This window comes from Oryzias latipes, chromosome 2, assembly GCF_053564925.1.
Source record: "Oryzias latipes strain Hd-rR chromosome 2, Olatipes_Hd-rR_3.1".
NCBI lineage: Eukaryota > Metazoa > Chordata > Actinopteri > Beloniformes > Adrianichthyidae > Oryzias > Oryzias latipes.
Window position 1 is genome coordinate 49,716,284 of NC_136238.1, and position 26,919 is coordinate 49,743,202.

The window sequence follows — 26,919 nt, forward strand, 5'->3', positions numbered from 1 at the left end:
ATAGTTACTAAGTGTTGGCTTAGTTGTAGACCTAACACATTCTCATATTGCTATCTGGACTTTTCACCCCGCTGCTACAGAAGTGTTAGAGCAGAAGGCATATGCAGGCTGTGCTGTGCAGAGAGACGGGAAGCCACAGCGCAGCATGTTCAGAACAGGAAGTAGGGCCCCTCGTCTGCAGACAGAACTCAGATGTACATCATGCAGGTGTGAGGACATTTCCAGAAGCAAAGCAGAAGCAAGCAAGAGGCCACGGTGTCTGACACCCACACACTCAACAAGTGTGAAATGCTACAGACTCGAACTGGTTGGAACCAGCTGGACGGAGTCACAAAAAGGTCACTGGGTCTTCTCTAAAAACAGGAAGCCCACTGTTGGAGGCATATGCGGGCGACGCAACAGTTTACCCTATAAGGAATTGGACAGCCACCAGCAAAGGGTTACGTCTGCCCACAGGAGGAGGAACTCAGAGCCGCTCTAAAGACTTCTCCGTAGGAAGTCCCCGGTGCTTTTTCTCTTCTCTGCGGGGGCCCTGTTCTCACCTGTACTTCTGTGTTTTTCTCTTGCTACTGTCTTAGAACTATTGTATCAGGGAATAAACTTCTAATCTTTACCGGTTCGACTTATGGTCATTTTCTCCTCGACTACTTGAACACGTAAAGGAAAAAGCTGCAAAACGGAAAGATCTTTTTCCTTCATGATTTAAAAAAAAAATCAAAACAACACAACATGTGACGCTTTCTGTGAGAAGTGCTTGACACAGCAAAATACATATCAGATGAAGAAAAAAATACACGCAAAAAGAACATGTATAGTGCCAGACTCAACCCTAGAGCCTCTGGATGTATATGCCACTGACTATTCCACTGAGCTGTCTCCATTCACATAAAAACAGCTTGACATCAGAGATTCATTCGTGTTTTTTTTTCTTTTTGATACAAAACGTTCATGATGTGGTGTTTTATTAGGAAAAACCGAGTTGAAATGATCCTGAGCCACAGAAAGTTTTTAATAGGAAACATGTTAAAGTGCAATGAACTGACGCTGATTCTAATACAAGCGAAACAATAGAACTGGTCAGGAAACGTTCAGGATTCATTTCGCATTTCTATTGAATAGCGCGCCCAACTGTTCAAACACAAGTGACATCTGAACCGTGGTTCGACCAAACGAAGCATTTGGCGCGTCATACATCATCAACCACGTGATCTGTGCTAGTTGACACACACCCTGAAACATTGTGCCGAAACACTCTGTTTCATGAAGGTGAAGCGCCGTGTCAAACGGGCCATCCCTAATTTTCAACAAGTGAAATAGTTAAACCACACAATATTTGCAAAAGTTTAAAGTAACAGTACCGGGGATCACATCACATCTGAGCCAGGGGGTGTCCGTGTCCCTGTGGTGTGGGTTCTGATCCTTGCCCCTGAGTGCCCGGCCTCGCCAAGTTTCCAACTGTGGGCGAGCCTGGTCGGACCATGTTTACAACACTTCCTGTGGACCCTCTCTTCTCCTGTGTGCCCTCCTCCTGGGTGGGGGCGGCTGGCCTCTGCCTCGCTCCTTCCTGGACCAACCGTGGGCCTGGTGGGTGGCTGCATGGAGCGCGGAGCGGGTCTCCCGTGGGGGGTTTTGGCTTATACAAGGGGTTGGGGCGGGGAAATGCCCAGAACTCCTGGTTGGTGATGAGGTGCGCGTCTGGGGTTCTTGGCACTCTTCTGGGGCGGGGCCCTGCGTTGGGCCCTCCCGGAACGGCGGGGGGGCTGCTCTCTGTCCAGGGAGTCAGTGTAGCTGGATTAATAACGGGGTGACGTGTGAAAACTTAGATGATTTAGTTAAAAGCCTTGCAGCAGCGTTCTGGAAAACCTGGAGCCGTTCTAGTGATTTTTTTTCTTAAACATGTGAAGACGGAGTTGCAATAGTCAAGACGAAATGTAATAAAAAGGTGGATGAGCATCTCCAACTCGGAACGCAACACAATTGACTCAGTTTTGCAATGTTTTTAAGATGAGAAGAAGAAGAATGTACAAGTGACCCGACAGGGGAGTCAAGGGATAAAACACACAAAAAACCTCCTGCGGTTTAAAAGTCTGTCCAGGAGGACATAACGGTCAACTGTGTCAAAGGCTGTGGTCAAGTCCAGTAGCAGTAGCACAGAGCATTTTCCTGCATCACTCTGCATCAGGATGTCATTAGTGACTCTGAGAAGGGCTGTTTCAGTGGAGAGAGCTCTAGAAACTGAAACTGCTCAAAAATGCCATGACTGTCCAGAGCAGTTGTCAGTTGGTAAACAACAACCTTTTCTGAAATTTTGGACATGAATGGGAGATTAGAAATAGGTCAAGAGGGAGGAGTCAAGTCTGGGCTTTTTAAGGAGAGGAAGGACGACAGCATTCTTAAAGTGCTCAGGGACTTGACCAGACAGCAAGGACGAGTTAATTATTGACGGGACACAGGGACCGATGGACTGGAAGACATCTTTGAGTAGAGATGTTGACAGCACGTCGAGAGAGCAAGAGGATGACTTCATTGTACCAACTAATCTGACTAGCTCAGGGAGACAAACAGTTGAGAATGTGTCTAAAATGACAGCCTGAGGTGATCATCCTTGAAGAATTTCAAAATAAAAGAGTTACACCATAATCACTGCTGGATGATAAATACATTTACTCTTTATTTTCTGTCAATAAATCATATTTATCAATAAATCCTTGATTGTAAATGATGGATCTAAAGTTGAAAAGAAGTCAAAGTGCTGACTCAGCACAGATCAAAGGAGACACAGATGATTTCCTGGAATGAAGAAAACATCAAACATCATGATGTGATCTGGAACTGAGCTGTTCTTCAGAAGATCCTCCCAAACATGGAAACTGTTGCTGCAACACGTGAAGCTTTGCTTCTGTTGCTAGGTAGATCTGATGGATCAGAAGCAGACTTCTGTCAGCTGGAACTGGGGCTTCTTCCAGACCATGACATGTTGTTCAATAAAGTTCATTCCAAAGCGTGACTGATTCATGAAGTGGTTCCTTGAGCCGTGAGTTTTGCCAGCAGCAGGAATCCCTGAGAGTTAGGAGACAGTTTGTGGAGAGAGTTTGTAGATTTAGGAGAAACCAACGTTTGAAATGAAACCAAAGTGTCCTAAAGCAAAATCACTGAGCACATCTCAATGTTCCACAAACAGTCATTTTCCACAGTGGACCGTCACCACACACTTTACAAGACAGTTTTTCACAACTTTATGACAACAAATCCTGAAATTGTTCCATTCAAGGAAACATTGACTAATATTTGGATTGATGCTGTTTTCCATCTGTGTTTTCAAACCTGCATCAAGAATTAGCTCATGTTTATCGAAGATGGTCAGGAGAACTTCTTTGAAGAGGAGGACTTCTCCAAACAACCACAACCTTAGAGGAAGTTTTCTGAGCATTCAGAGAATGCTTTTCCAATGACTCATCATTTTCCACTAGAAGCTAATGAGTTTTTCCAAATGCATGCTGGGTATTCTTAGTTCTAGCTTGGAAAGCACTTTGTGGGATTTCCCTGGAAAACCTGCTTTATCAATCATTTTGGTCTCTTTTTCTTCTTCTAAGTTCCAGCTTGGTGAGTGTGCAGGTCGCCATGGCAACCACTGTCCAGGTCAAAGGGAGGACCACGGCCATCCAGTCTCCAGGCTTTTGGATGGATTTGGATTTGAGAAACATTTGTTTCCCACATTTTAATAGTAGAATTCAACACGGGACATATAGTGGATTGTAAGAATAGGAACAAAAACAGCAACAACCAAATAATCCTCCTCCCCTTAAAACATGCATTTGATTCTGAACAAGTCTAAACCAAATCCAAGCAAAGACCAGCGCTGGGGCTCCTGCTAGTTTCTTTTAGAAGAGCCTGCCTCTTCCAAACATAGAATGTTCAACAACTAGAGCTAAAAATGTCTGTTGGTAGATTTCTGGATGTTGGCCGTATCCCAGCGAGCAAGGCCAAGTCAGCCCCAGATGGTTTCAAAGTGGACAGAAAAGGTTTTTAGGAGTTTCTAGAATGTTCAACAACTAGAGCTAAATGAAACTAGTGCATGAAATGACAAAGAACTTCCTGTTTAAAGGAATCTCATGATGGCTTCCACCTGTCTCTTTGCTTTTCCTTTCTTTTTTGGGTTTCTCCTCTTTGGGAGGTTACACTTTTTGAGCTTTTCCAGTCTGGTTCTACTGGTTTTCTTGGAGTTTCTACTGTTTTTATTGTTACTCCACGTGACCCAAAGGTCTCTGCTCGTCCCTGCTGTGCAGCTCTGTTCTTCCCCTCTGTCATGTGTTCATCCGTCCACATGAGGGCGCCGTCTAGGTCAGTGGTCTCCAACCTTTTTGTCACCGCGGACCGGTACAACGCAAGGCACGTTTACCGCAGACCGGGGGTGGTATTTTCTCTTTAGTAATAACAATAATAATATATAATTCATTATAATAATAATGAATTGACAAAGCCTCTTGGATAAGAGGCGAAACGTCTTCTAACTTTAAAAACCAAGTCCAGATGACATCCCCTAAACCTACTACAATGGAACCAACCTGGATGAATGAGAGTCTTCATAGACAATAATAATGAATGTAAATCCACTGTGTAATCATGTGCAACTTTATTACTTTATCAGCGGTGTCCTCGTAACGTCACACCAACAACAGAACATCCCATGAGCAACATCGTTTCTACCATCACCGCATATTACGCACAGTGGGTTTGGTTCGTGGGAATTGCCCGTGGCGATAAATCCATATTTTAAATAGGTTTCTTGATACTGCCTGTTAAAGGCAGATTTCCCTTTTTTAGCGGGTGCAGGTTCCTCTTCTGTCCTTTCATTGGACCTTTTCCTCTTGTCAAAGCAACTTTCTAAAGAAGTTTGTTTTTTGCTCATTTTGTTTGTTTGGGTTTAATTTTATCGAGGTGTATCATGTGATGTTTGGTGTAGCAACTTTGATGTGCGTTAAGTGTGACGGATACAACAGAGAGAATCCGGTCACTTTTCAAAATAAAACGTTTTTTTTCTAAAAAAACCCAATAAAATAGAAATTATTTTTTCTTTCTGTGCTTCCCGGTGCCAAAATTTCCCGCGGCCCAGTACCGGTCCACGGCCCGGTGGTTGGGGACCACTGGTCTAGGTCATGCCTGGTGAGCTGGAAGCCAAGAAAAGGAGGGAAAAATGGAGAAAATGAAAGACCTGAGGAAAGCTGCAGTTCAGCCTTCAGGAAGAAAAGTTTAGACCAATAATTACAGAAATAAAAGATAAAAAATGTTTTTATAAATCTGAAAGTCACCAAAGTGTTTAACAAACTTTTTTATAAAGTGTAAAGGTCAAATGTTTGTGTGTTGGAAGTCCCAACCTGACAGATGAGCAGAATAATCAGGCAGGCAAAGCCGTAACACTGCCCCCTGGTGGACAGGAACTCAGCAGTGCAGCTTCAGGATGGAGTGGCTTCCAACAGATCAGATCAACGTTCTGCTCTCTGCTAAAGAGGCAGAACGTCTCCTTCTAAGAAGAATCCAGAGTTCCTGATCACAAACATCAACTGAAGCCCAAATCAGAGCTGATCAGACTGCATGGAGCCCAAGCTCCAGAAAAGAGGAGAAAAGAAGAAGAAGAAGTCGTCCACATGAAGCTTCACCTTAGAGGAAAAGAGGAGCTGCTGAACTAAAGTACTCGAGTACTGAGGACTTTCAAGCTCTGATGGATTCTGTAGAACATCTGGAACTAGAATGTAGAAAGTGCTTCAGTTCCATCAGCTGTCAGTCTGCAGCAGCTTCATCTGCTGCCTCCATCCTCTCTCTGTGAGTCTCTGCAGAGTTTTTCTGCAGCTGCTGGTTTTTCTGCAGCTGCAGCAGCAGCATCAGAGCCAGAGAGCCAAAGAAAGTGGAAAGTCTGAGAAGGAAGCAGCTCTGAAGCTCTGCAGCTGACGGTGCAGCTTCAGGACTCATGAGGAGGAGCACATGCACGGCTCTGATGCTGCTGAACGTCTGACTGAGATGATCCACATTCAGAAGAGAGTTTCAGAGTGAAAGACGTGTGGAAGAAGAGAATCCTGAAGGTTTCTGTGCAGACATGAACTCAGTCAGAGAGCGTCTGAATGTTGGAGGATCCAGAAGAAACCAGGAGCTCATGAAGGTGGTTCTGTTGGAGCAGAGAGCAGAACTCTGATCCCAGTTTCAGGAACAATGCAGGCTCATGTTCTGGACTGAAGAGTTCTCCTGAAATGTTCTGTTCAGACTTCTTCAGGATCACATCTGTGTGTGAATGTGGAGCTTTGTCTGAACCAAGCTGCAGCTAGTTCACTTTGAAGCTCCTTCAGGCTCACACAGCAACAATGACAAAGACTGAAGCTGCTGTGCTGCCCTCTAGTGGCAGACATGGCATCTGCAGCACACATTTCTGCATTTCTCAACATTTTTGAAGCTCATCCAGAGAATGCCAAAAGTCTGCAAAGCAGTAATCAAAGCAAAAGGTGGCTACTATGAAGAACCTACAATATGACATATTCTCAGTTGTTTCACACTTTTTTGTTATGGATAGAATTCCACATGTGTTCATTCATAGTTTTGATGCCTTCAGTGTGAATCTACAATTTTCATAGTCATGAAAATAAAGAAAACTCTTTGAATGAGAAGGTGTGTCCAAACTTTTGGTCTGTACTGTCAATAAAAATGTTAAGTGTTTTTTGTCTTAACCTGAAAAAAATCTGTGAATTTCTTTAAATCTACCCCAGTTTTTATTGAAAAAATCTTTGAAGAAGAAACAGAAACTAGAAACGGCATTAAAATCTTTGCTGATTGTTGGTGAAAAATGTTCTTTAGTTTTAGTTAGATCTTTAGTTTTTTCACTTTTCTTTGCAGGCAAAAACTCAAGAGTCACGTGATCCTGAGAAAGCTCATAGAAAATGAATATGAAAATAAAAAATAACCATCTCACAACTTAAGACCCCGTTTTTGTTGAAGTACTACATTTTTCCACGCAGACAAACAAGATTACTGCACGTTTTGGGATGGGTTGAAAAAAATGCTTCAGTTTCAATATTTAAAAGATTTATTCTCCCTAAAGGCTCACATCTTTGAAAAAATACGTGTTTCATAGTAAATACAGTCCGTCGTATTTAGAGTGTAGATGTGGCACTAAAAATCAACTAATTTACACTTAAACTTACCCGGGTACAACAAACAGCAGGAACCCACACTGTGGGAAAGAATCCACACATCTGACTGATGTTCACCTCCACTTTAGTCTACATAGATAAGATTGGAACAGAACACTGACAACCAAACATAACAGAGGAACAGTTCTAATGTCTACTAGAAAACATGAATCACCAGAACACCAGACACAAACACCAGTCTGGTTCTTTGTCCTTTAGCCTCTTCCTTCATACGTTTTTAGGAAAATCTTTTCTTCACTAAATTTGGTCTAACAAAATATAACCTGCAGTTACTACTTTTTGTTTAAAATAATCATATTGTCACTGATCACAAAAAAGTGTTGGAATACAAGATGTTTACAAATCTTTCTAGTGTTGTCATGGTAACACACATAAACAACATACTCATCATCTATGTATAGTATTAACTAACTACATTGAATCTATTCAAGAGCATATCTGCCTTGGCAAGAGTAACATAGACGGATGTAACAGAAAATTGACAAATGCTTTTCTGTTGTGTGTGAATTTTCCTGTGTCTTATGAGACTAGCTTTTTTACTAAAACTTTTATCACATTCTTTACATGAAAAAGGCTTCTCTCCTGTATGAGATCTCATGTGTCTTTTAAGATTCACTTTTTGACAAAAACCTTTTTTACATTCTTTACAAGAAAAAGGCTTTTCTCCTGTGTGAATTCTCATGTGTGTTTTGAGATTAAACAGTTGTTTAAAACTTTTTTTACATTCTTTACAAGAAAAAGGCTTTTCTCCTGTGTGAATTCTCATGTGTCTTTTGAGACTTGATATTTGACTAAAACTTTTATCGCATTGTTTACATGAAAATCGCTTTGCTCCTGTATGTAATCTTACATGAAAAGGTTTGTTAGCTATTCTTGAACTTTCATGAGACTCTATAGAAGAAAATCTCTCCTCTTTTGGAGGTTTTTTCTTTTTCTTAACCAAAGCATCATATTTTAATTTTTTACTACCATCAGAGTCACACTGACTTTCTAACATATGAGAGCTATCCACACTTTGGACATGACTTCTATCTCTTCTCTTCCTCTGATCTCTGTTCTGTTGGTCTGTCTCTCCATCTGTAGTTGATGTTGATTCTGTCTCTTCATCTGTAGTTGATGTTGATTCTGTCTCTTCATCTGTAGTTGATGTTGATTCTGTCTCTTCATCTGTAGTTGATGTTGGTTCTTCATGTTGGTTTCCTTCTTCATCCTGACTATCAGTTACATTAAAGCTCTGCTGATTGTTTAGATCTGCTTCACTGTTCTCATCTTCCTCATAAGTAGGAATCTCCATCAAGGTATCAGTCTCCTGCTTCAGATCAAGCTGATCTTCATCCTGACTGATGCAGAGTTCCTCTGGTTCCTCTTTAATCTGTGGAGGTTCTGGTTCCTCCTGTTCTTTAATCTGTGGAGGTTCTGGTTCCTCCTTAATCTGTGTTGGTTCTGCAGTTCCTCTTTAATCTGTGGTTCTTCCTGCTCCTCTTTATAATGTGGATGTTCTGGTTCCTCTTTAATATGTGGAAGTTGTTGCTCCACTTGTTTCTCTTCAGACTGTGTAGGTTCTGGTTTCTCCGGTTCCACTCTGAAGTTCCTCTGCTGGTTGCACAGATCATCCTTTTCAGTCATCCAATGCTGGGGGAGGACTGCAGAAACACAAGAAGAGAGTCTTTTATGCTTCATAATGACAGCACAATTTAAATATTAAATTAAAAAATAAAATACATTCTTAGGTATAACACCAGATCAAAATAACTCTTAGGTTTTTAAAAGATTACCCAACAATGTGGTCTACACACCAGCAGACTATAAACACACACATTACACAAGAAGGTTGGCGACCATTTATCTTCTGTCCCCTACTCAGTCTCTTGTGGGGGGAAACTACAGCTGCCAATAGGTGTAGGTTGTGTCCATTGGGCATGAGCTTCCTGGGCCTGGTATCCTCTCTCCCCAAAGGGGATCCTAAGGAACAAGCCGGGGATCTGACATACTTTGTTTGTGTGGTGTTTACTATTGCTTTGTCCTATAAAACAGGTAAAGCAGAACATAGGGCTAGGCAATCAAATGATAATTAAATATATCGTGGTAAAACCTTTTCTCGATAGAGGAAGGAGTCTATCATGACAGACTTTTATTTTGAAGGGTCTGATTTTAAACTTGCCAGTTGCGAGCATTTTCTCCTATTTGGCGAGTAAACATTTGAGGGTTAGTTGCCACATGGTAGAGGGCTGCATTGGGATTGGCGTCTGTGCCCCTATAACAAACAACCCCATCTCTCTTAAATATTATCAATACAAATACATGTTTTTTGTCTTTGCGGGACTGGAGAAGATACAAAATCATTGCATCTCTATTATTGTGCGGGACTAAATTCTCAGAGTTTTGCTGGTGCGGGTGGGAGTGGACATATATGTTGCGGGAGCAGGCGGGAGTGTAACACATAAGTTGTGGGAGGGGGCGTTAAAGGTCAGAAATTCGCCGGGCGTGGGATGAAAAAAACAATCCCGCGCAGGGCTCTACCACAGTGTGTCCAAAGTTTTTTTGGTGAGGGCCAAATCCTGAAGAACATTGCTCTCAGTGGGAGCAGTGATGCTGATCTGTGCCACATAAAACAACCGCACGATTTTGTAGATTATAAAGAGTCGACTGTTTTCTCAGAAAAGTAGACCAAAAAAAGGGCTTATGGGTGACCAACGAGGACAACTTTAACATTAAAAACACACAATTTAAAAAGCATTATTTTACAATTACACTCTGTGACAAAATATGCAGCTATGAACAAAAAAAAAATCCAAAAACAAAACAAGTTATTTTATACATAAAGGGAATACTTTTTCACAGTTCAGAATGCATTTTCTTCACCTTTTAGGTTCACTCTATCTCTGTCTATCTCTAGATGGAAAATAAAGACGTCATTAAAATGTCTACAATAGTTCATAAAGAATGACTTTATCAGCATGAGCTGAGGAATCTAAAGACAGTGGTGATCCTGGTGTTGGGCAACAGGCAGCTCTCCTCCGCGTTCCCGATTCACCTGGCAGACAGAGCCCACCCCACCACTCCCCTTTCTTTCTCACTCACGCAGCCGTGTGTGACACAGACAGGAGCAGCTGCAGGGACGGGGATTCAAAGGTTTCAGGCTGTTACAAACACTGATAGAACGGATAATAGGAACCGAACGGTGGACCAGATTATTTCCCATGCACTGAGCCGCTGTCACCACCGCCCCCACGTTAAATTTGCGCACCAGACAGGGCCGGCCCTGGTCTTCTGGGGGCCCTAAGCCAAATTTAATTTGTGGGCCCTCTAAATGATCAGCAGCACCAACAAAACGCAACTGTTGTTGTAATATAAATGAGATCTCTCTAGTAATACATTTGTGAATGTTTTATTGTTGCTGCTGAAGAATTGAATACAGTTTATTGCCTGCATGTTAAATGCACATTAAGTGGTGCCAAACCTATGTTAAAAGTGAAAAGAAAAAAATATGAATGACAAATGTATATTTATATATTTAATGTAACATTAGGCACTCAAATGACATTCACAAAACTCCAACTTATTAAAAACAGCAACTTAATAGAAAATCAAATAACGATAAAACAATCCAAAATAAAGAATAACAGCTCAATGAGAGGGATTTTGAGGGTGATTTTGGAAAGTCAGAGTCTTTCTCAGTCTGAAAAGGACCTCTCTGCACCAAATCCATTCTTACTGGATCAGAGAGTGTGGTTGGCCATTCAGATGGATCAATTGGATTTGAGGAAGGTGGAATTTTGAATCCAGTCTGCTTCTCTTCCATACACGCCTCTCTTGGAGCCTCTGGAACATGAAATACATAACTTTAACAAAAGCAAACAGTGAAAAGTCAAACAGTCCAATCAAATCTACATAACAGTTGCTGTGATGCTGGAAGCAGATTGTTGGAAAGACGTGCCTTCACCTTTGTTTGTGTGTGTGTGTGTGCTCAAATGTATGACTTTCTATTAAGTAATAATGAAACAATAAGTTTGATTTAAGTTCCATATTGGCAAGATTTGAACTTTCAAGCAGCAGCATCAACGTTTTCCCTTTCAGTCGAAGATGTGGTGACAGCAGTTTCTTCTGCAGCTAAAAAACAAGAATTATCTTTTCACAATAATCAATGATAAAGCTAATAATATAATAACTATAGCAGAATACTAATTATAGTTTAGTGGCTCATTTAAAATCTGTGTGCAGGTTTTTCACAATTTCACGATCTTTTTATATAATTATGAGAGATTTATTGTTTGATTGTATATTTGCATAAGGTCATATTTATTTAATTATGAACAACTTTGAACTACATACTCATACTTCAGCTGCTCTTTTGGAAAAAAGGGGTTATGCAGACACTGATTTAAATTAGTTTACAAGCTATTAAAATGACCTGAAATCACATCTTCAGTGATGTCAGGAACATCTTGGGCTGTGGACACTGCACCACCTCCAATACTTTTTGAGAGCAGAAGAAACTGTCAGCTGAGAAGGAACTGTGCAAAACATCATCATTATGTAGAATCAAAACTGCAAAATACAAATAAGAAATAAATGTACCCAGTTATAAATAATAAATGTGAACAATAATTTGAGTATAAGAGGAAATATAAGCATTTATACACTTCTCTATTATTTTGTATGTTCATAATTTTAAAATTAGTACATTTATTTTGTTTGTCATTTACAAATGAGAACATTTATTTCCTATTTGTATTTGGCAGTTTTGACTCTCCATATTTCATGCTAATGCAAGATTTTAAGACACATTGAAAAAGTCAAACTACCTGACTGTCTATAACAGATAAACAGCAGTTTTCTATACTGACATAAACGGAAAATGCAGAATGCACTAAATATGTGTTAGCAAAACAATGAAACAATAATGACGTGAATTAAAGCATTTATCAGCCATCACCGTTGAAATTATTTACTTTTCTCTGCTCTCCGCCGTTTTAGAAGGTCATGTCAGGGGGGTATTCCAGAAAGCAGGTTATGCTAGCTCTCACGGTAAGTTTGAGGCTAAGGAAGTTGATAACCTCAGTTTTCGGTTCCAGAAATGGAGGTATGTTTCAGGGTAGGTCAAGTTGCCATGGCAACTCATGCTCTGAACATAACCTGGTCGGGAGCAGGTTTAGTTGAAGCTTAGTTTGTTTACAGAGAGTTGAAGCAGCATGGCGTGTCCATTTGAAGATGATTTAGTGGATGAAGAAGCTCAGATAATACTTTTTCTACCATGAGAGGGAGATATGGATGCTGGAAAATATTTTCTTTTACTTTGATCTAACTTTATTATATGTTTCAGTTAAAATAAATCATTGTTTTGTAAGTCGGTTTAAAAATTACACGTAGTTTTCAGACAATTATTTTACTTTCATTCAAAGTAATTCAATTAAGAAGGTGTAACTTTGGTGCTGCTGTTAGAGCGGCACCGCAAAGGATTGTGGGATATCATTCCCTTTGCCTGTCTGGACGGATTTGGGTTTAGGTGTGGGTTTTTGACCAAATGTGTTTAGTTGTTTAGCTGTTTTACTGTGTTTTGCCATGCTTCGCCGAGTTATTTTGCCGTACTGAGCTTGGGTCTCTGCACCATGAGTGAGAGTGAAGGAGAGGATGGTTAGTTTATAAAGCACCCCTACGGCTTGGCATTGTAATGACAGTCACGGTTAATTCTTTAACGATTTTTGTACTCCGTGCATTATTCACCCCGTCTTTTTTATTGTTATAAAAATGAGTATATCTGCCGGCTCAAACTTAGGCATTTGAGAGTTCGAGAAATGTAATTAATCAAGATGGAAAAAAATGTTAATTGAATTGGAGTAATATGGCATTTAGTAAGATAAATACGTAAATTTGAGTTGTATAAACAATTATTGAGTTTTATAGACGTAAGAAATTAGGTTGAATAATTTTAACTCAATTTCTTGTTACCAATAGAAGTAATTCATTTAAGTTGGCAAAATTGGATACGTTATATGCGTCACAAGGAAAATGGAAACAAGATCAGAAACTCGTGCTGTTACTTTGCTCTTTTTTCTACACGCAGAAACTCTTTTTTTTTTATCATGCAGCTGTGTTACTTTTTTGATGGACGTGTAATCTTCTACACGTGGGTGGACGTGTAGAAGATTAAGATTAGAACATGTGAAGACGGAGTTGCAATAGTCAAGACGAAATGTAATAAAAAGGTGGATGAGCATCTCCAACTTGGAACGCAACACAATTGGACTCAGTTTTGTAATGTTTTTAAGATGAGAAAAAGAAGAATGTACAAGTGACCCGACAGGGGAGTCAAGGGATAAAACACACAAAAAAACCTCCTGCGGTTTAAAAGTCTGTCCAGGAGGACATAATGGTCAACAGTGTCAAAGGCTGTGGTCAAGTCCAGTAGCAGTAGCACAGAGCATTTTCCTGCATCACTCTGCATCAGGATGTCATTAGTGACTCTGAGAAGGGCTGTTTCAGTGGAGAGAGCTCTAGAAACTGAAACTGCTCAAAAATGCCATGACTGTCCAGAGCAGTTGTCAGTTGGTTAACAACAATCTTTTCTGAAATTTTGGACATGAATGGGAGATTAGAAATAGGTCAAGAGGGAGGAGTCAAGTCTGGGCTTTTTAAGGAGAGAAAGGACGACAGCATTCTTAAAGTGCTCAGGGACTTGACCAGACAGCAAGGACGAGTTAATTATTGACGGGACACAGGGACCGATGGACTGGAAGACATCTTTGAGTAGAGATGTTGACAGCACGTCGAGAGAGCAAGAGGATGACTTCATTGTATCAACTACTCTGACTAGCTCAGGGAGAGAAACAGTTGAGAATGTGTCTAAAATGACAGCCTGAGGTGATCATCCTTGAAGAATTAAATAAAAAAAGACTTACAATCACTGCTGGATGAGAAATACATTTACTCTTTATTTCTGTCAATAAATCATATTTATCAATAAATCCTTGATTGTAAATGATGGATCTAAAGTTGAAAAGAAGTCAAAGTGCTGACTCAGCACAGATCAAAGGAGACACAGATGATTTCCTGGAATGAAGAAAACATCAAACATCATGATGTGATCTGGAACTGAGCTGTTCTTCAGAAGATCCTCCCAAACATGGAAACTGTTGCTGCAACACGTGAAGCTTTGCTTCTGTTGCTAGGTAGATCTGATGGATCAGAAGCAGACTTCTGTCAGCTGGAACTGGGGCTTCTTCCAGACCATGACATGTTGTTCAATAAAGTTCATTCCAAAGCGTGACTCAGTGTTTTTCAACCAGTGTGCCCTGGGAGATGGTCAAGTGTGCCGTGGAAAATTACCCTCATTCACTGATCTAAAAACATTAACCATCTCCAGGAAATCAGCTCTGTGTTCATCCAAACAGGTCCTGATAAAACACTCAGTAGTTAGAAATATGAAAGATCATAAAATACTTTTTCTTTTTGTTTATTTGATTCTATTAAATACATTTTGATAAGAATGACAGTACAGCGATTTAGCCGTAGCCACAGCTGTTTTCTGAAAAGTCCCGCCCCCTTTAACTGCCTCCACCAATCATTCTTGAAGGCTTAATCACATGTCATCAGTCTGACCAATCAGAAGTGGTTAAAGTCTTCACTTCCTTGTTCTGATTCAGCTCCTAAAGTCTCTCAGTTCCAACAAAAACACCAGCTAAAGCTCGTCTTTAGCGGTGTAACTTTCCACAGAATCTGGTATCAGACTGTGGAACAAGAGAACAAAACAATGAAGCTCAGAGACGCAAGTCTTTCTGCCGTTTTCTCGCAGTATTCACACTACATCTCCCATGATGCATCGGCTTAAAGGGACAGCGCCTCAGCGTACAATGAGTCGTCCTTGTTACACGGATTGAAACCACAACGAACATACAGTTTGTATGTAACTTAACTTTTATTATATTTTTTAGAAAAAACATCTGCAATTTCCTGCTTTTTCTGCCACAATTATCACAAAAATGCACGTCAGATTGCCGGGGGGGGGGGGGGGGGGGGGGGGGCTGTAGATCAAAACAGACTACAGACATGAATTCTCCAGAAAGATCCAGAAACAGCTCTGAGCAGCAGCCATGAAGGGACTGAGAACAGACGGACATCAAAGCAGAATCCAAGCAGCACCTTCATCCTGATGAAGCTCCGCCCTCTGACCTTCAGCAGTCATCTCCAGGCTCCGCCCCCAGTCTGTGACGGCTGGATGATGCTGTCCTCCACCTGCAGCTGGACCTGGATGTTCTCTCAGACCATGTGGCCTCATGGATCAGAAGGTTGAGGGAGCAGAAAACTGTGCCTGTAGGCTGGAAGCAGGCAAAGGCAACAACAGCAACACTTCCTCACCTGCAGCTGTTGTTGTTTGTGTGTTGATCCACAAACACATGCTGTGAAGAGGAAGCTGCAGGGAAGGCAGCCATGTTGGAGCCTCACACATGTTCTCATTAGGATCAAATGAACCAGTGTGTTTGAGACTGAAAGAAAGACTGAAGGACAAAGAAATATGAAGATTCATTCAGGATCAAATCCAGACTTTATTCATGTCTGCAGACAAAAAAGCTGCAGACATTTTACAGACACAATTGAGGTTTTTCAACACTTTTCTGACCACAAGATGCAGTTCTGGATACAGCCAGAAGGTGTCGCCCTTCTCATTTCTAATCCAAGTTCAAACTACAGACCTGACTGGTTTGGTTTGGTTTTTGTTCTTTTAGCCATCATGGATGAAGACATCAGACCTAGAATTACAGAAAAAACATCATCAAAAATGTTTCATAAACTTATTTTAATAAACTGAAAATGTATAATTTCTGTCTATTGGAAGTCATTTGAAGTGAAGCTGTGAAAGTGACCACATTTGTTCAACAACCTCATAGCAACAAGAAACAAAGCAGATTTCTCTCCAAAGAAGTTTTTTTCCTCCGTTTTCCATCCAAACAAAGACAAACAGATGTTCTGTTTGGCAGAAATGTGTTTCCACCCAGAGGAACCTGCAGCAGCTGCTGATCCATCAGAAGATTCTGGACCTGCAGAGACTTCCCACACAGCTGCCTCTGCCTCCAAAGAAGCTGCTGATCTCTAATCTGATAGATTTAAGTTGTTCTATGGCCTTTTGTACTTCCTCAAGTGTAATCATGCTCTCACATTGCTCCTTTTCACTTTCAGTGATGGTCATCTGTTGAAACTTGACTAAATTTAGAGCCATAAAGTTTCTGGTAAAAATCACAACAATAGTTAGAAATGACTTTATGGTCTTCTGAAATAGTTCCATCTATATTAATTATGTGAATTCTACTACCTTTAGAATGGTATCTCTCCAGATTAAAGAAGTAATGTGAATTTTGTTCACCGTTTTCAAGCCATCTTGATGGAGATCTCACAAAAGCTCCCTTGGCTTTTGGAAGAAAGTGTTTCCACTAAACAATTGACATGATAAGACATTCATAAACACAGATTTGAGCAATACTTGGATTTACAGCAGATACCTTCACATTTGTCTCATTACAATGCATGGAAGACAGAGGATGTTTAGCCATCAGATTGATTTAATTTTAAAAAGCTCAACGAAAAGCATAGCTAATCACGTCTCCATGTCTGGGTTCACTTACATCCCTGTACGCACTCCGTCCACATAATGAATATATTTAAGATATGTGAGGCTATATGTGTAATCTATACAACTACAGAAAAAGAGAGTTATATCTGCATTGACATTCTTTATTCAACATCAGTTCTACCATACTTCAATTGCATTAGTGACATTTTGGGGGATTTATGCAAAACAATTATTTGGATTAAACTCCACAAAAAGACTAATACAAATACAAAGTGGGATTTGGAAATCTACTAATGAATTCATGAAAAAACATCACATAAACATTTGTGGATAGTGTGCATGCAAGAATGTTGGAAATGTTGTATTGTGTAGATTTTTAAAGAGCAAATGAACATTTGTGATTTCAGAGAAATGTTTATGTTTGAGTCATGCTGAGTTCTCAATAACTGATGGTGAAGGATAATCTTTTTTCTTCTTAGTTCTTTTCTGCTACTACAACTTAATTTACCTACAGGGATTAATAAAGTTCATCTTCATCTTAAAAAACAACATCCAAACTTTTGCAAAGATGGATGTGCATGTTGCGCATATAAAAGGAAAGCATTTATCCGATCACTGCTAACTCCACAGAGAAAGTGGGGCTGTGTCCGAATTCCCCCCCGAACCCCTAAATACTGACAAACTATATAGTGCGGTACTAAATATTCAGCCTTTCTCTTAGGGCACTATAGCTGTGAATTTGAAAAGCAATTCGGACACTATGCTCACTACATTTTTTTTATGGTGGATACGACGTAAGTTAAATGAGTTTTTCACTGATTTACTGAGCAGCGACGCACACTTCTGTTTCGCAGAGACTTCTGGGAAATTTCTATGGTACTTGATTTTGGAACTGTAGGTTGTGTCTGAATTCCTTCCCTGCTCACTATATAGTGCGTTCACCATTTTGTAGTGCTGTCCAAAATCCAGTGCCCTAGAAACTTCCCAGAAGACTCTGCAAAGAACCAGTGTGCATCGATGTTCACTTGATCGGCGAATATAGACCACAATGCATTCCGTCAGAACAATTTTTGCCAAAAATCTTTATTTAATGAATTATTTTAATTTGTTTAGCTTTTGTTGTTATTATTTTTGTTTAGAGTCAGCAACATGTCTTCATTTCGTCTGTTTGGATTTCCAGCAAGCTTACTTCTGATTGGCGACAGTAGTTGCCCTAGAAACGCCACTCAGACCAACTCGACCAATCCCGGTTGTCTGGCTCCAACGGGGACCCGTTTTGTGGAAAAATGGCAACGGAATTGGCTTCATTTCCCTTTCTCTGGGTGAGGTCACAGTCCTCTATGTACAGTGAATTTCAGGGCCGGATCTGTGTGGAAGTGAGCCCAAATATATCTAGCTGCTACCTTTTAACATCTCACACAAGCTCAGGCTCCTTCCCTCTCAGAGAGGTGACCTGACTGCAAGCTTTGTGTTGTAACTGGACCTTTTTCTTTTTTGACTCAGTTTATGGATTCTGAACCGCTCTTAGTCTGACTCGTCACCTAGAGCCGGTCTGTCGTGGGACACCATGCCATCGGCTTTAGCCCTGGACAGATCAGCTTCTAGGATCACTCAAGTGCTCAAACCCTTCCACCACGTTAAGGTGGCGGTTCACGGTGGGGATCCATATAGTGTGTTGCAATTCTTTCTGTTTCTACTTTTTAATGTCACTTCATTTTTTTCTGAATAAAATGAATTTAATTAAAAATAAAAGATAAACTTATCCATTTTTTTTACAGGAACTTTTTTTTGGTTGGGTGGGGGGAACTGAAGTCCTCAGAGAAAACCCACACAAACACACTAAATGGTGTGTCGCCCTTTTTTCATGTTTGGCCAGATTTTAAAGAATTAATAAATAAGTTCACATTTTTTTATAGCCTGTTTTATGTTTGTACAACTAGAAGAGAGAATTGCAACAATGGTTTTGTTTCTTCAATTCACAATTTTTTTTCTCTCTCACTTGTTCTGTCCAACAGCTGAGCAAACAGATTAGAGCTGAAAGCCGTTTGTGTCGGACAGGTTTTACTATCACAAAAAGAGCTTATAGAACTTTAGAAGCCAGAGTGTAGATTTGTAGAAACCCCTTTTTGTTGTATTATTTTTTTATTTATCTGTTACATTTAGTGTGTGTGTGTGTGGGGAGGAAGAGGGAAAGAATGTGTGGGCGGGGGAAGAGAGTAAAAGGAAGAAAGGTGAAAAAGTGGGGGATACAAGCACTGAGTTATTAAGTAATTATTTTAAGCTGTAACATTTATACCAGATCTGCTGGAAAGACAAATATTAAATCAAAGGTGAAAATCTACCACAAAGATGAGCGGAAAAAAAAAATCTGTCCATCAATCCACTGTGGGTTAGGAGGGGGGATGAAGCAGACAGGGACAGACCAGGCGGCAGCCATGGGGGCCACCGGGCGCAGGACACCGAGACAAGGGCCAAGTACGAAGCCAGGGCCCCCAGAACCCATGAGCCGCCCACCACCCGACCGGCGCCCCGTCTCTGCAAGCCAGCCCAGGCACGCGACCCGAGCAACCCAGAGATCGCCGCGCACCCACCCCCACCCCCCATTACCCTACCCACTACTAATTCACAATTTTTAACTTATAATATTCCTACAGACGTTGTTTTTTGGTTGGGTGGGGGGAACTGAAGTCCTCAGAGAAAACCCACACAAACACACTTATTAGTGTGTCCCCCTTTTCGTTTAAATGCCAGATTTGAACAAATGAATGAACCCATGTTTCATGCTAGGAGATGGTGTGTGTTATGTCTGCATGTGTCTGGTAGGGGGGAGGAGGGCATATTAAAAATGCGTCCCTCCCCTCAGGTCTTCTCCCTAACAAGTGATGTTGCTTGTTAGGGAGGAGGACACTTAAGTGAGGGAGGGTACACTATGTAAACCCCCTCCCCATCCACCAAACACACACTTTTATACATCATATCCCGGGATAGCACAAGGAAGAAAATATTTTCCCTTTTTATGACATTACTTTTAATCCCATTTATGTTTCTTTGTTTTAGCATTTCTTTCTTTCTTTTTTGAGTCCTACTATAAACTAAAAATAAAGGCTTTCCCCCAGTTTAACCCTAGTTCTGTTTCTTCCCTGTGTCCCCATTCTAAACATTCAATCCTTTTTGCTTTTTTGGTCTTTCTCCTGATTAGAGTTGGAGAAAAACTCTGGATTTTCACTCTGGTTCAGGATAAGATCTGAAAAGTTGGTTTTCAGTTCATTATCAGGTCTTCCAGGTTGAATCTTTCCCTTTTTTTCGGTCAGGCAGTTTTCATGTACTGCCTCTTTTTTTCCTGACGTCGATCCTGCAGATCATCAGGTTCTTTTTGCTGCTTCAGAATCAGAATGGGTTCATCCAGGTTTTGGATGTTCTGTTGAAGAAGCAGTTTTCTTCCTGAGGCAGATTTTCCTCCTTTACAACAAAGTCCTGTTTTTCCTCCACTACCATCTTGTTTCTTTAACCTCATCTGTTCTTTCTGAACTTGCAGATCTCGGAGTTCCTTCTTGAGAAGGTCCTGTTTCTCCTTTGCCTTGAGCATTTCCTTCTCTGCTTTGGAGACATTTTCCTCCAGATCATCCAAATGATGAACCTTGTTCTGCAGATCAGCAACTTTATTTTGAAGGTCCAAGTTTTCCTCCTGCACAACGTCTGTTTCTGCTGTGATCTCATGGTATTCAGTCTGGAGTGTCTGACGGGGTTTCAGCAGATCTGTCAGCCTGGTTTTTTCCTCTCTGAAGTCCTTTGTTTCTTCTCAAAGAGGTCCCAGTTTACTCAGTACATGGTTGAATTGAACAGCCAGTTCACGGACTTCAGTCTGCTGCTGTTTCAGTTCTGAAACTTCATCCTGAAGCTGCTTCTTTTCATCTTCAAGTTGGGACTTTTCTGCAGAGATTCTGTTGAATTCAGCTTTCACCTCTTTCACTTCCTTGTCCTTCCTCTGGAGTTCCTTCTGCTGCTGTTTTAGTTCTGAAACCTCGTTTTTTACCTTCAAATTTTTCTCCTTTTCATCATGAAGTTTTTCCTGCACTTCATCCATGTTTGAAACCTGGTGCTTCAGCTCTGCAACATCTATGTAATCTATAACAATGATTTAACGTGGTAGAAAACATGCATTTATCTACACGCCACTCTTTATTTCCATAAATTGAATCACTTCTACAGTATTTTCATCAGTCATTAAGAATTTTGAACACATTTTTTACTACTTATTTGTGCAGATAAAGTATATAACATGTGAAAATACTTTTGCTGATCACATTACCAACCTACATGAAGGGATTTCTGAGCCATTGTTCCATGTGCAACACTTGCTGTTTTGAAAAAAAATAAATTATTTTGTACCTGAAACTCAAAAACAAGTACAAACAAAACCAGGAGCTGGAGGAAGTGGTCAGGGTTAGGGAAGTCTGGGAATCTCTACTTAGACTGCTGCCCCCGCAACCCGGTCCCGGATAAGCGGAGGGAGATGGATGGATGGATTATTGAAAAAATGTGTTTTATAGTGAACGCAGTCTTTTGTATTTAAAGTGGCAGATGTGGCACTAAAAATGAATAACATCAACTAATCAACAAACAGCAGAAACCCACACTGTGAGAAAGACTCCACACTTCTGACTGATGTTCACGCCCACTTTATTCCTAATAGATAAGATTGGAACAGAACAATGAGAACCAAAATAAAAAACAGAGGAACAGTTCTAATGTCTACTAGAAAACATGAATAACAAGAACACCAGACACAAACACCCGTCTGGTTCTTTATCAGCCTCTTCCTGAATACATTTTTAGGAATTTTTTTTCCTCACTTAACTTGGTCTAAAAAAATATAAACTGCCGTTACTACTTTTTGTTTAAATCAATAATCAAATGTTCACTTATTACATAAAAAGTGTCAGAATTAAAGACGTTTACAAAATTTTTCTTGTGTTGTCATGGTAACACACATGAACAAACTAAAAATTAATTAAAATATTTTAAAAAATTAAAATATTTAAATTATCTGAAATATGAAAACCAAAGTGATTGGATGTGCTGCAGAGGTAGAGTGGTTGACCTCTGATCAGAAGATCACAGGTTCAATTACCACTTTGCCCGTCCATGTGTCAAAGTGTCATTGGATAAAACTGAACCCCACATTGATCCTGGTGGTTATAGGTTAGTGCCAGTGTGAGACAGCACAGCTGCCATCAGTGTGTGAATGGGTGTGTGTGGGGGTGAATGGGATTGAATGTTTAGTAGTTTGGGCTTTCAAAAAAGGTACATTAGCGGTATATTCCATGCGTATTTGGCAACATAAAAACAAGGCTTGAAATATTTAATTCTAAAAATCATAATTTCAAATAAAATACTAGTTTCTGTCTTTATGGAAGAAAATTTGTACTTTTTCCAAATCTCTTCCTCTGCTCATGTAAACCCCATGTTTTTACTGCACAAGTTCTCTGCTCCAAGTTTTCTTGTGCTTAAAGTTTTTAATGAATCCTTTATTAAATTGTTTTAAAATGTTTATCTCTTGTGAATTATCATGTGTGTTTTGAGATGAGATATATGTTTAAAACTTTTGTCACATTCTTTACAAGAAAAAGGCTTTTCTCCTGTATGAGTTCTCATGTGTGTTTGGAGATCAGATAGTTGACTAAAACTTCCACCGCGTTCTTTACATGAAAATTGTTTCTCTCCTGTATGAAATCCTACATGAAAAGGTTTGTTAGTGATTCTTGAGCTTTCACCAGACTTGAAAAAGGAAAAAAATTTCTGCGCTGGAGACTCTTTGTGTTTTTTAACCAAATCATCCTTCTTTGATTTTTCACTAACATCAGAGTCACACTGACTTTCTGACATGTGGGAGCTGTCCACACTTTGGACAAGACTTCTGTCTCTCCTCTTCCTCTGATCTCTGTTCTGTGGGTCTGTCTCTCCATCTGTAGTTGATGTTGATTCTGTCTCTTCATCTGTAGTTGATGATGATTCTGTCTCTTCATCTGTAGTTGATGATGATTCTGTCTCTCCATCTGTAGTTGATGTTGATTCTGTCTCTTCATCTGTAGTTGATGATGATTCTGTCTCTTCATCTGTAGTTGATGTTGATTCTTCATGTTGGTTTCCTTCTTCATCCTGACTATCAGTTACATTAAAGCTCTGCTGATTGTTTAGATCTGCTTCACTGTTCTCATCTTCCTCATACGTAGGAATCTCCATTCCAGACAAAGAATCCAAACAACAACATCTGATTGGTTGACTTTTGGAGGGAAAGCTGCAACAGTCTTCTGTGATTGGTTCAGCCGTCCCTGCCCCCACTAGTCCACTGAACAGGGGGCAACATTCCAGGGGGGGTTGGTAATCTCCTCCTTCTATTGTTTCTGCCCCACTGGCTCTTTCAAAATAAAGGCTTGTTGTAGCAGAAACCTGAATGGAACATCAGAATGGACTCCAACTGCTGCTGGTTTCAAAGCCTCGTTCTCAACTTCCAGCTGAACTCTTCATGAGTTTGAGCGTCTGTGACAAACTCTACAGTTGAACAACAGCAGTGAAAATCTCCATGGATGTCAACTGGGAGAGAATCAACAGGAGATTTCCAAGAGTTTCTGCAGGAACTCATCACAAAGTCAGAAGCTGCAAGGCCTGATGGGAGATCTGGGATCCTATTTTGACATGAAGGAAACGCCTTCAAACAGGAAAGATTTCATCTGACACGATCACTTTGATGTTAACACGAAGATGGATCCCAGTGATTCAGCTGACAAACATCCCATAATACTGTTCTAGATGGTTCTAGAGTGGTGTGGAGATTTCTAGTCTTTTCTGCGGTGAGAAAGCCAGATGTTTTCCAGATGCAAAGCCGTTCCTGCTTCCAGAAACTCCTCCCAGCTGTCAGGGAGAAAACAGGGATTTGGTTTCTCCAGAGATGCTTCACATCAGAAACTAGAAGTCAAAGCTGAAAGCAGAAGCTGCAAACTGAGTCTGTGAGGCCGATTTTCCAGCAGCACATCCTCCTCATCTGCTGCTGAGATGGAATGATGAAGCTCAGCTGAGGAACAGCAGGTTTCCTCTCACATGTTCCTGCTGCAGGAAACACTGTTTCATATCAACTCATCCACATCATGAAGGATCAACATGTTTGACTGAATTTACATGAAAAGAAAAGACGTCAAAGAAATCTGTCCATACGGGAAAGACTGAAGGAATCCAAGTTTTTAGCAGATAGACAGAACTTTGTTTGATTTTCTAGCTCTGTTTTTCTCCAAAGATGAAGAACATCAAGAAATAACCAATAAATGCTGATCTGGAACATTCTGTCTGGGAGTCTGACTGACACTTTGACACTTTCTACATTCTGCTTTGATCCGGGTCTGAACCTGCTTTCCTGCCACCACAACACATCCAATCCCAGCCCAGAACCTGAAGCTGGTTCTGAACATGAAGCCGGTCTTCAGGGACAGCAGGACTGATGAGTTAGTGATCTTCTCAGATGGACTTCAGACCCCTTAGAGCTGAAACTCTCACTTTTCTCTAGGAATCAGCTTCTTGTTGACGACACACTGCTGCAGTCAGGGGAACACACAAGAACCACACACACAAAGACACACAAAGGGGGAGGAGCTTAGCTCAGCCATTGAAGTCATGGTTGAACTCTTCTGGGACTGATTTTAGACACAGAAAGCGCTGGTGTTGTAATCAATAAGATGATTGGTCAGCTTTAGCATCAATGGAAACATCACATGGTCTTTCATTAAAGTCCATTTAGATCATAGTTACAGAAAGAAGAACTGATCAGAAGTCAGGAATCAATGGATATTCAGAAACATTCAGAATATTTCACTAGTCTGATTGGAATCACTCTATTCAATAGAAACCAGCAAGAAAATAGAGATTTTCTCTCCTGACCTCATTATTCATGTGAATTTATCAGCTGTAAACCATAATTCAGACAAATGGAGCCAGTAATTCCAGAATAATCCTCACATAGATGTTGTGTGTGGAGCCCGTTTTCCTTTAGATCAGGGGTCGGGAACCTTTTTGGCCAAGAGAGCCATAAACGCCACATATTTTTAAATGTGATTTCCAAAGAGCCATACATTAATGTAGCGTCTCTTTCCCACACTGAGGCACTGAGACTTAACCTCATTTAAGGTTCTTTATTCTGGTTACTGCAGACCGCGACAAACGCCGTTCAATTAATTCAGCAACTCCTGAATCTCTCCCGCCGAGACGAGAGCGCTTCTCCCAACTTTATATTCCCCCGTCCTGCTCCAGCCCTCCCATTTCCCTTATTCGGCCCATAGCTGAACCCCATTGGTCCAAACTACCTAACAACAAGCTGAGCGACAGAACTGAGAGCCAATCAGATCTCTGCTTGATCGATGCGTTCCATGAACTCCAGAACTTTTAACGCGGCCCAACAGCAAAGTTAAACTCAGTCCGCGAAAATATGTTTAAAACTAAATATACAAGTGAATGTGTGCATTTGATGTAATTTCAACATTTTTAAAGTACAATAAGTCTGTGGATTCTTTTTAATAACATTGTTATGCTGTTGCTGATAAATGATGAGTATTTCTCGTGGTGGTTTTGCTGATTGTCTAGTCTGGTTGATACGTGGTGAGTTTCTGCTTCGTTCAGGCGTTGAGACTTTAAACGGGATCTTAGGTCTGAATGTTCTGTAGATGTGGACAAGGAGCCAAACACACACTCACACGCTGCAGTGAGTGACGGGCAGCGGCTTTACGTTTTTACAATCCCTGCGCGATTCACCTGCTGCCGGTCCCCCCCCCCCCCCTCCCCCCCCGGCTTTCTTCCTCACACATCCCGTCCCCGAAACTGCGCGCTCTTCCTCAGAGACGGGAGCGTGCAGTTTTAGGCACGTCAATTCACAGGTTTCCGGGTGGTACAAACTCTGTGAAATAATAGATAACAGTAAACTGATAGTTTTCTCTCCAAGCACCGCTACTACTGCGCGCCTCTGGCATCGCATCGCGCCCGAGAAGGACTGGTCTAATGAAAAAAAAAAGTATAATTAAGGATTTGTCTGCGAGCCACATGTGACCATCAAAAGAGCCATATATGGCTCGCGAGCCATAGGTTCCCGACCCCTGCTTTAGATGATCCAGCTCTTGGTCCACTGAACCTCCAACCTTCTTCCGTTTGTTCAGCTGCTGGACAGAACAAAGAAAAACAACCAGATGTTTTTGCTGAGTCAGGAAAATGCCTGTTGGAGCGCCAACATGATTGTTGACGGTGTTCCTCCTCTTTCTGCTCCGCTGACGTCCTCATTTTCAGTTTCCTGATCAGCTGCTAGACGTCTGATGTCTGACAGGAAATCTTCTAGCAGATGTCAGCTCCATCCCATCAGACGTTAGCTGACAGACTGGCGGCCATGAGCTGGACGTTAGCTGACAGACTGGCGGCCATGAGCTGGACGTTAGCTGACAGACTGGCGGCCATGAGCTGGGACAGCAGTCAGAAACACAGTCAGAGGGTGGAGATGGGCTGCAGGTGAAGCAGGAGTCCCCGCCAGTCATCCTGGACACCTGTGGAGAAAAAACCAACACCAGCAGGAAAAGGCTGGAGGACTGCAATGACAGAGATGACCAGCAGAGGGAGACAGAGAGACAGGGACAAACCAGGACACCTGCAGTAAGTCCAGACAAAAAGACATCAATGTTTGAAAGAACTGGACAGTCAGTGAGCTGGACATTCAAATCAGACCAAGTATAGGATGATCTGTTAGAAGATTTAGTGTCAGACGTCAGAAAAATGACCTCAGTCAACTGGATCTCCATAAATATACAGAAGATTTACAGACAACCTCCCAAAGTCCCACACAGACTAAAGCTGTGACATCATCAGACAACAACAAAACAGCAACAAAGATTTCCTCAAATTCAAAAACTAAACATATGATTGACTCTAATCAACTGGATCTTCATCCGGTTGATCAGAACTGCATCCCAATCAGGTCCATCAAAGCTGTCAGTTTGATCCAGAAACAGAACATTGGTCCATAGTTTTTAATTCCCATTTCAGCTCCGCCTCCAGCTCACACATGTAGGCGGTTCTTTCAGAGGTGCTGATGTTGGATGGAAGAACAAGTCTCTCAGGTGATGGAAGCAGCAG

At 41.0% G+C, this 26,919-nt stretch overlaps 2 protein-coding genes across 2 annotated transcripts in view; one reads left to right on the top strand and one right to left on the bottom strand.

The window, feature by feature from the left end:
• LOC144989099 (uncharacterized) overlaps window positions 1-26,919 on the top strand; it is a 114,822-nt gene that overhangs the window by 12,368 nt on the left and 75,535 nt on the right. The window lies entirely within an intron of this gene.
• LOC144989167 (uncharacterized) overlaps window positions 6,653-26,919 on the bottom strand; it is a 136,156-nt gene continuing 115,889 nt past the window's right edge. The window contains exon 4 of the mRNA XM_078941319.1: window positions 6,653-8,839. Within this exon, the coding sequence (XP_078797445.1) occupies window positions 8,511-8,839 (329 nt within the window). The 3' untranslated portion in view covers window positions 6,653-8,510. The remainder of the gene's footprint in view (window positions 8,840-26,919) is intronic.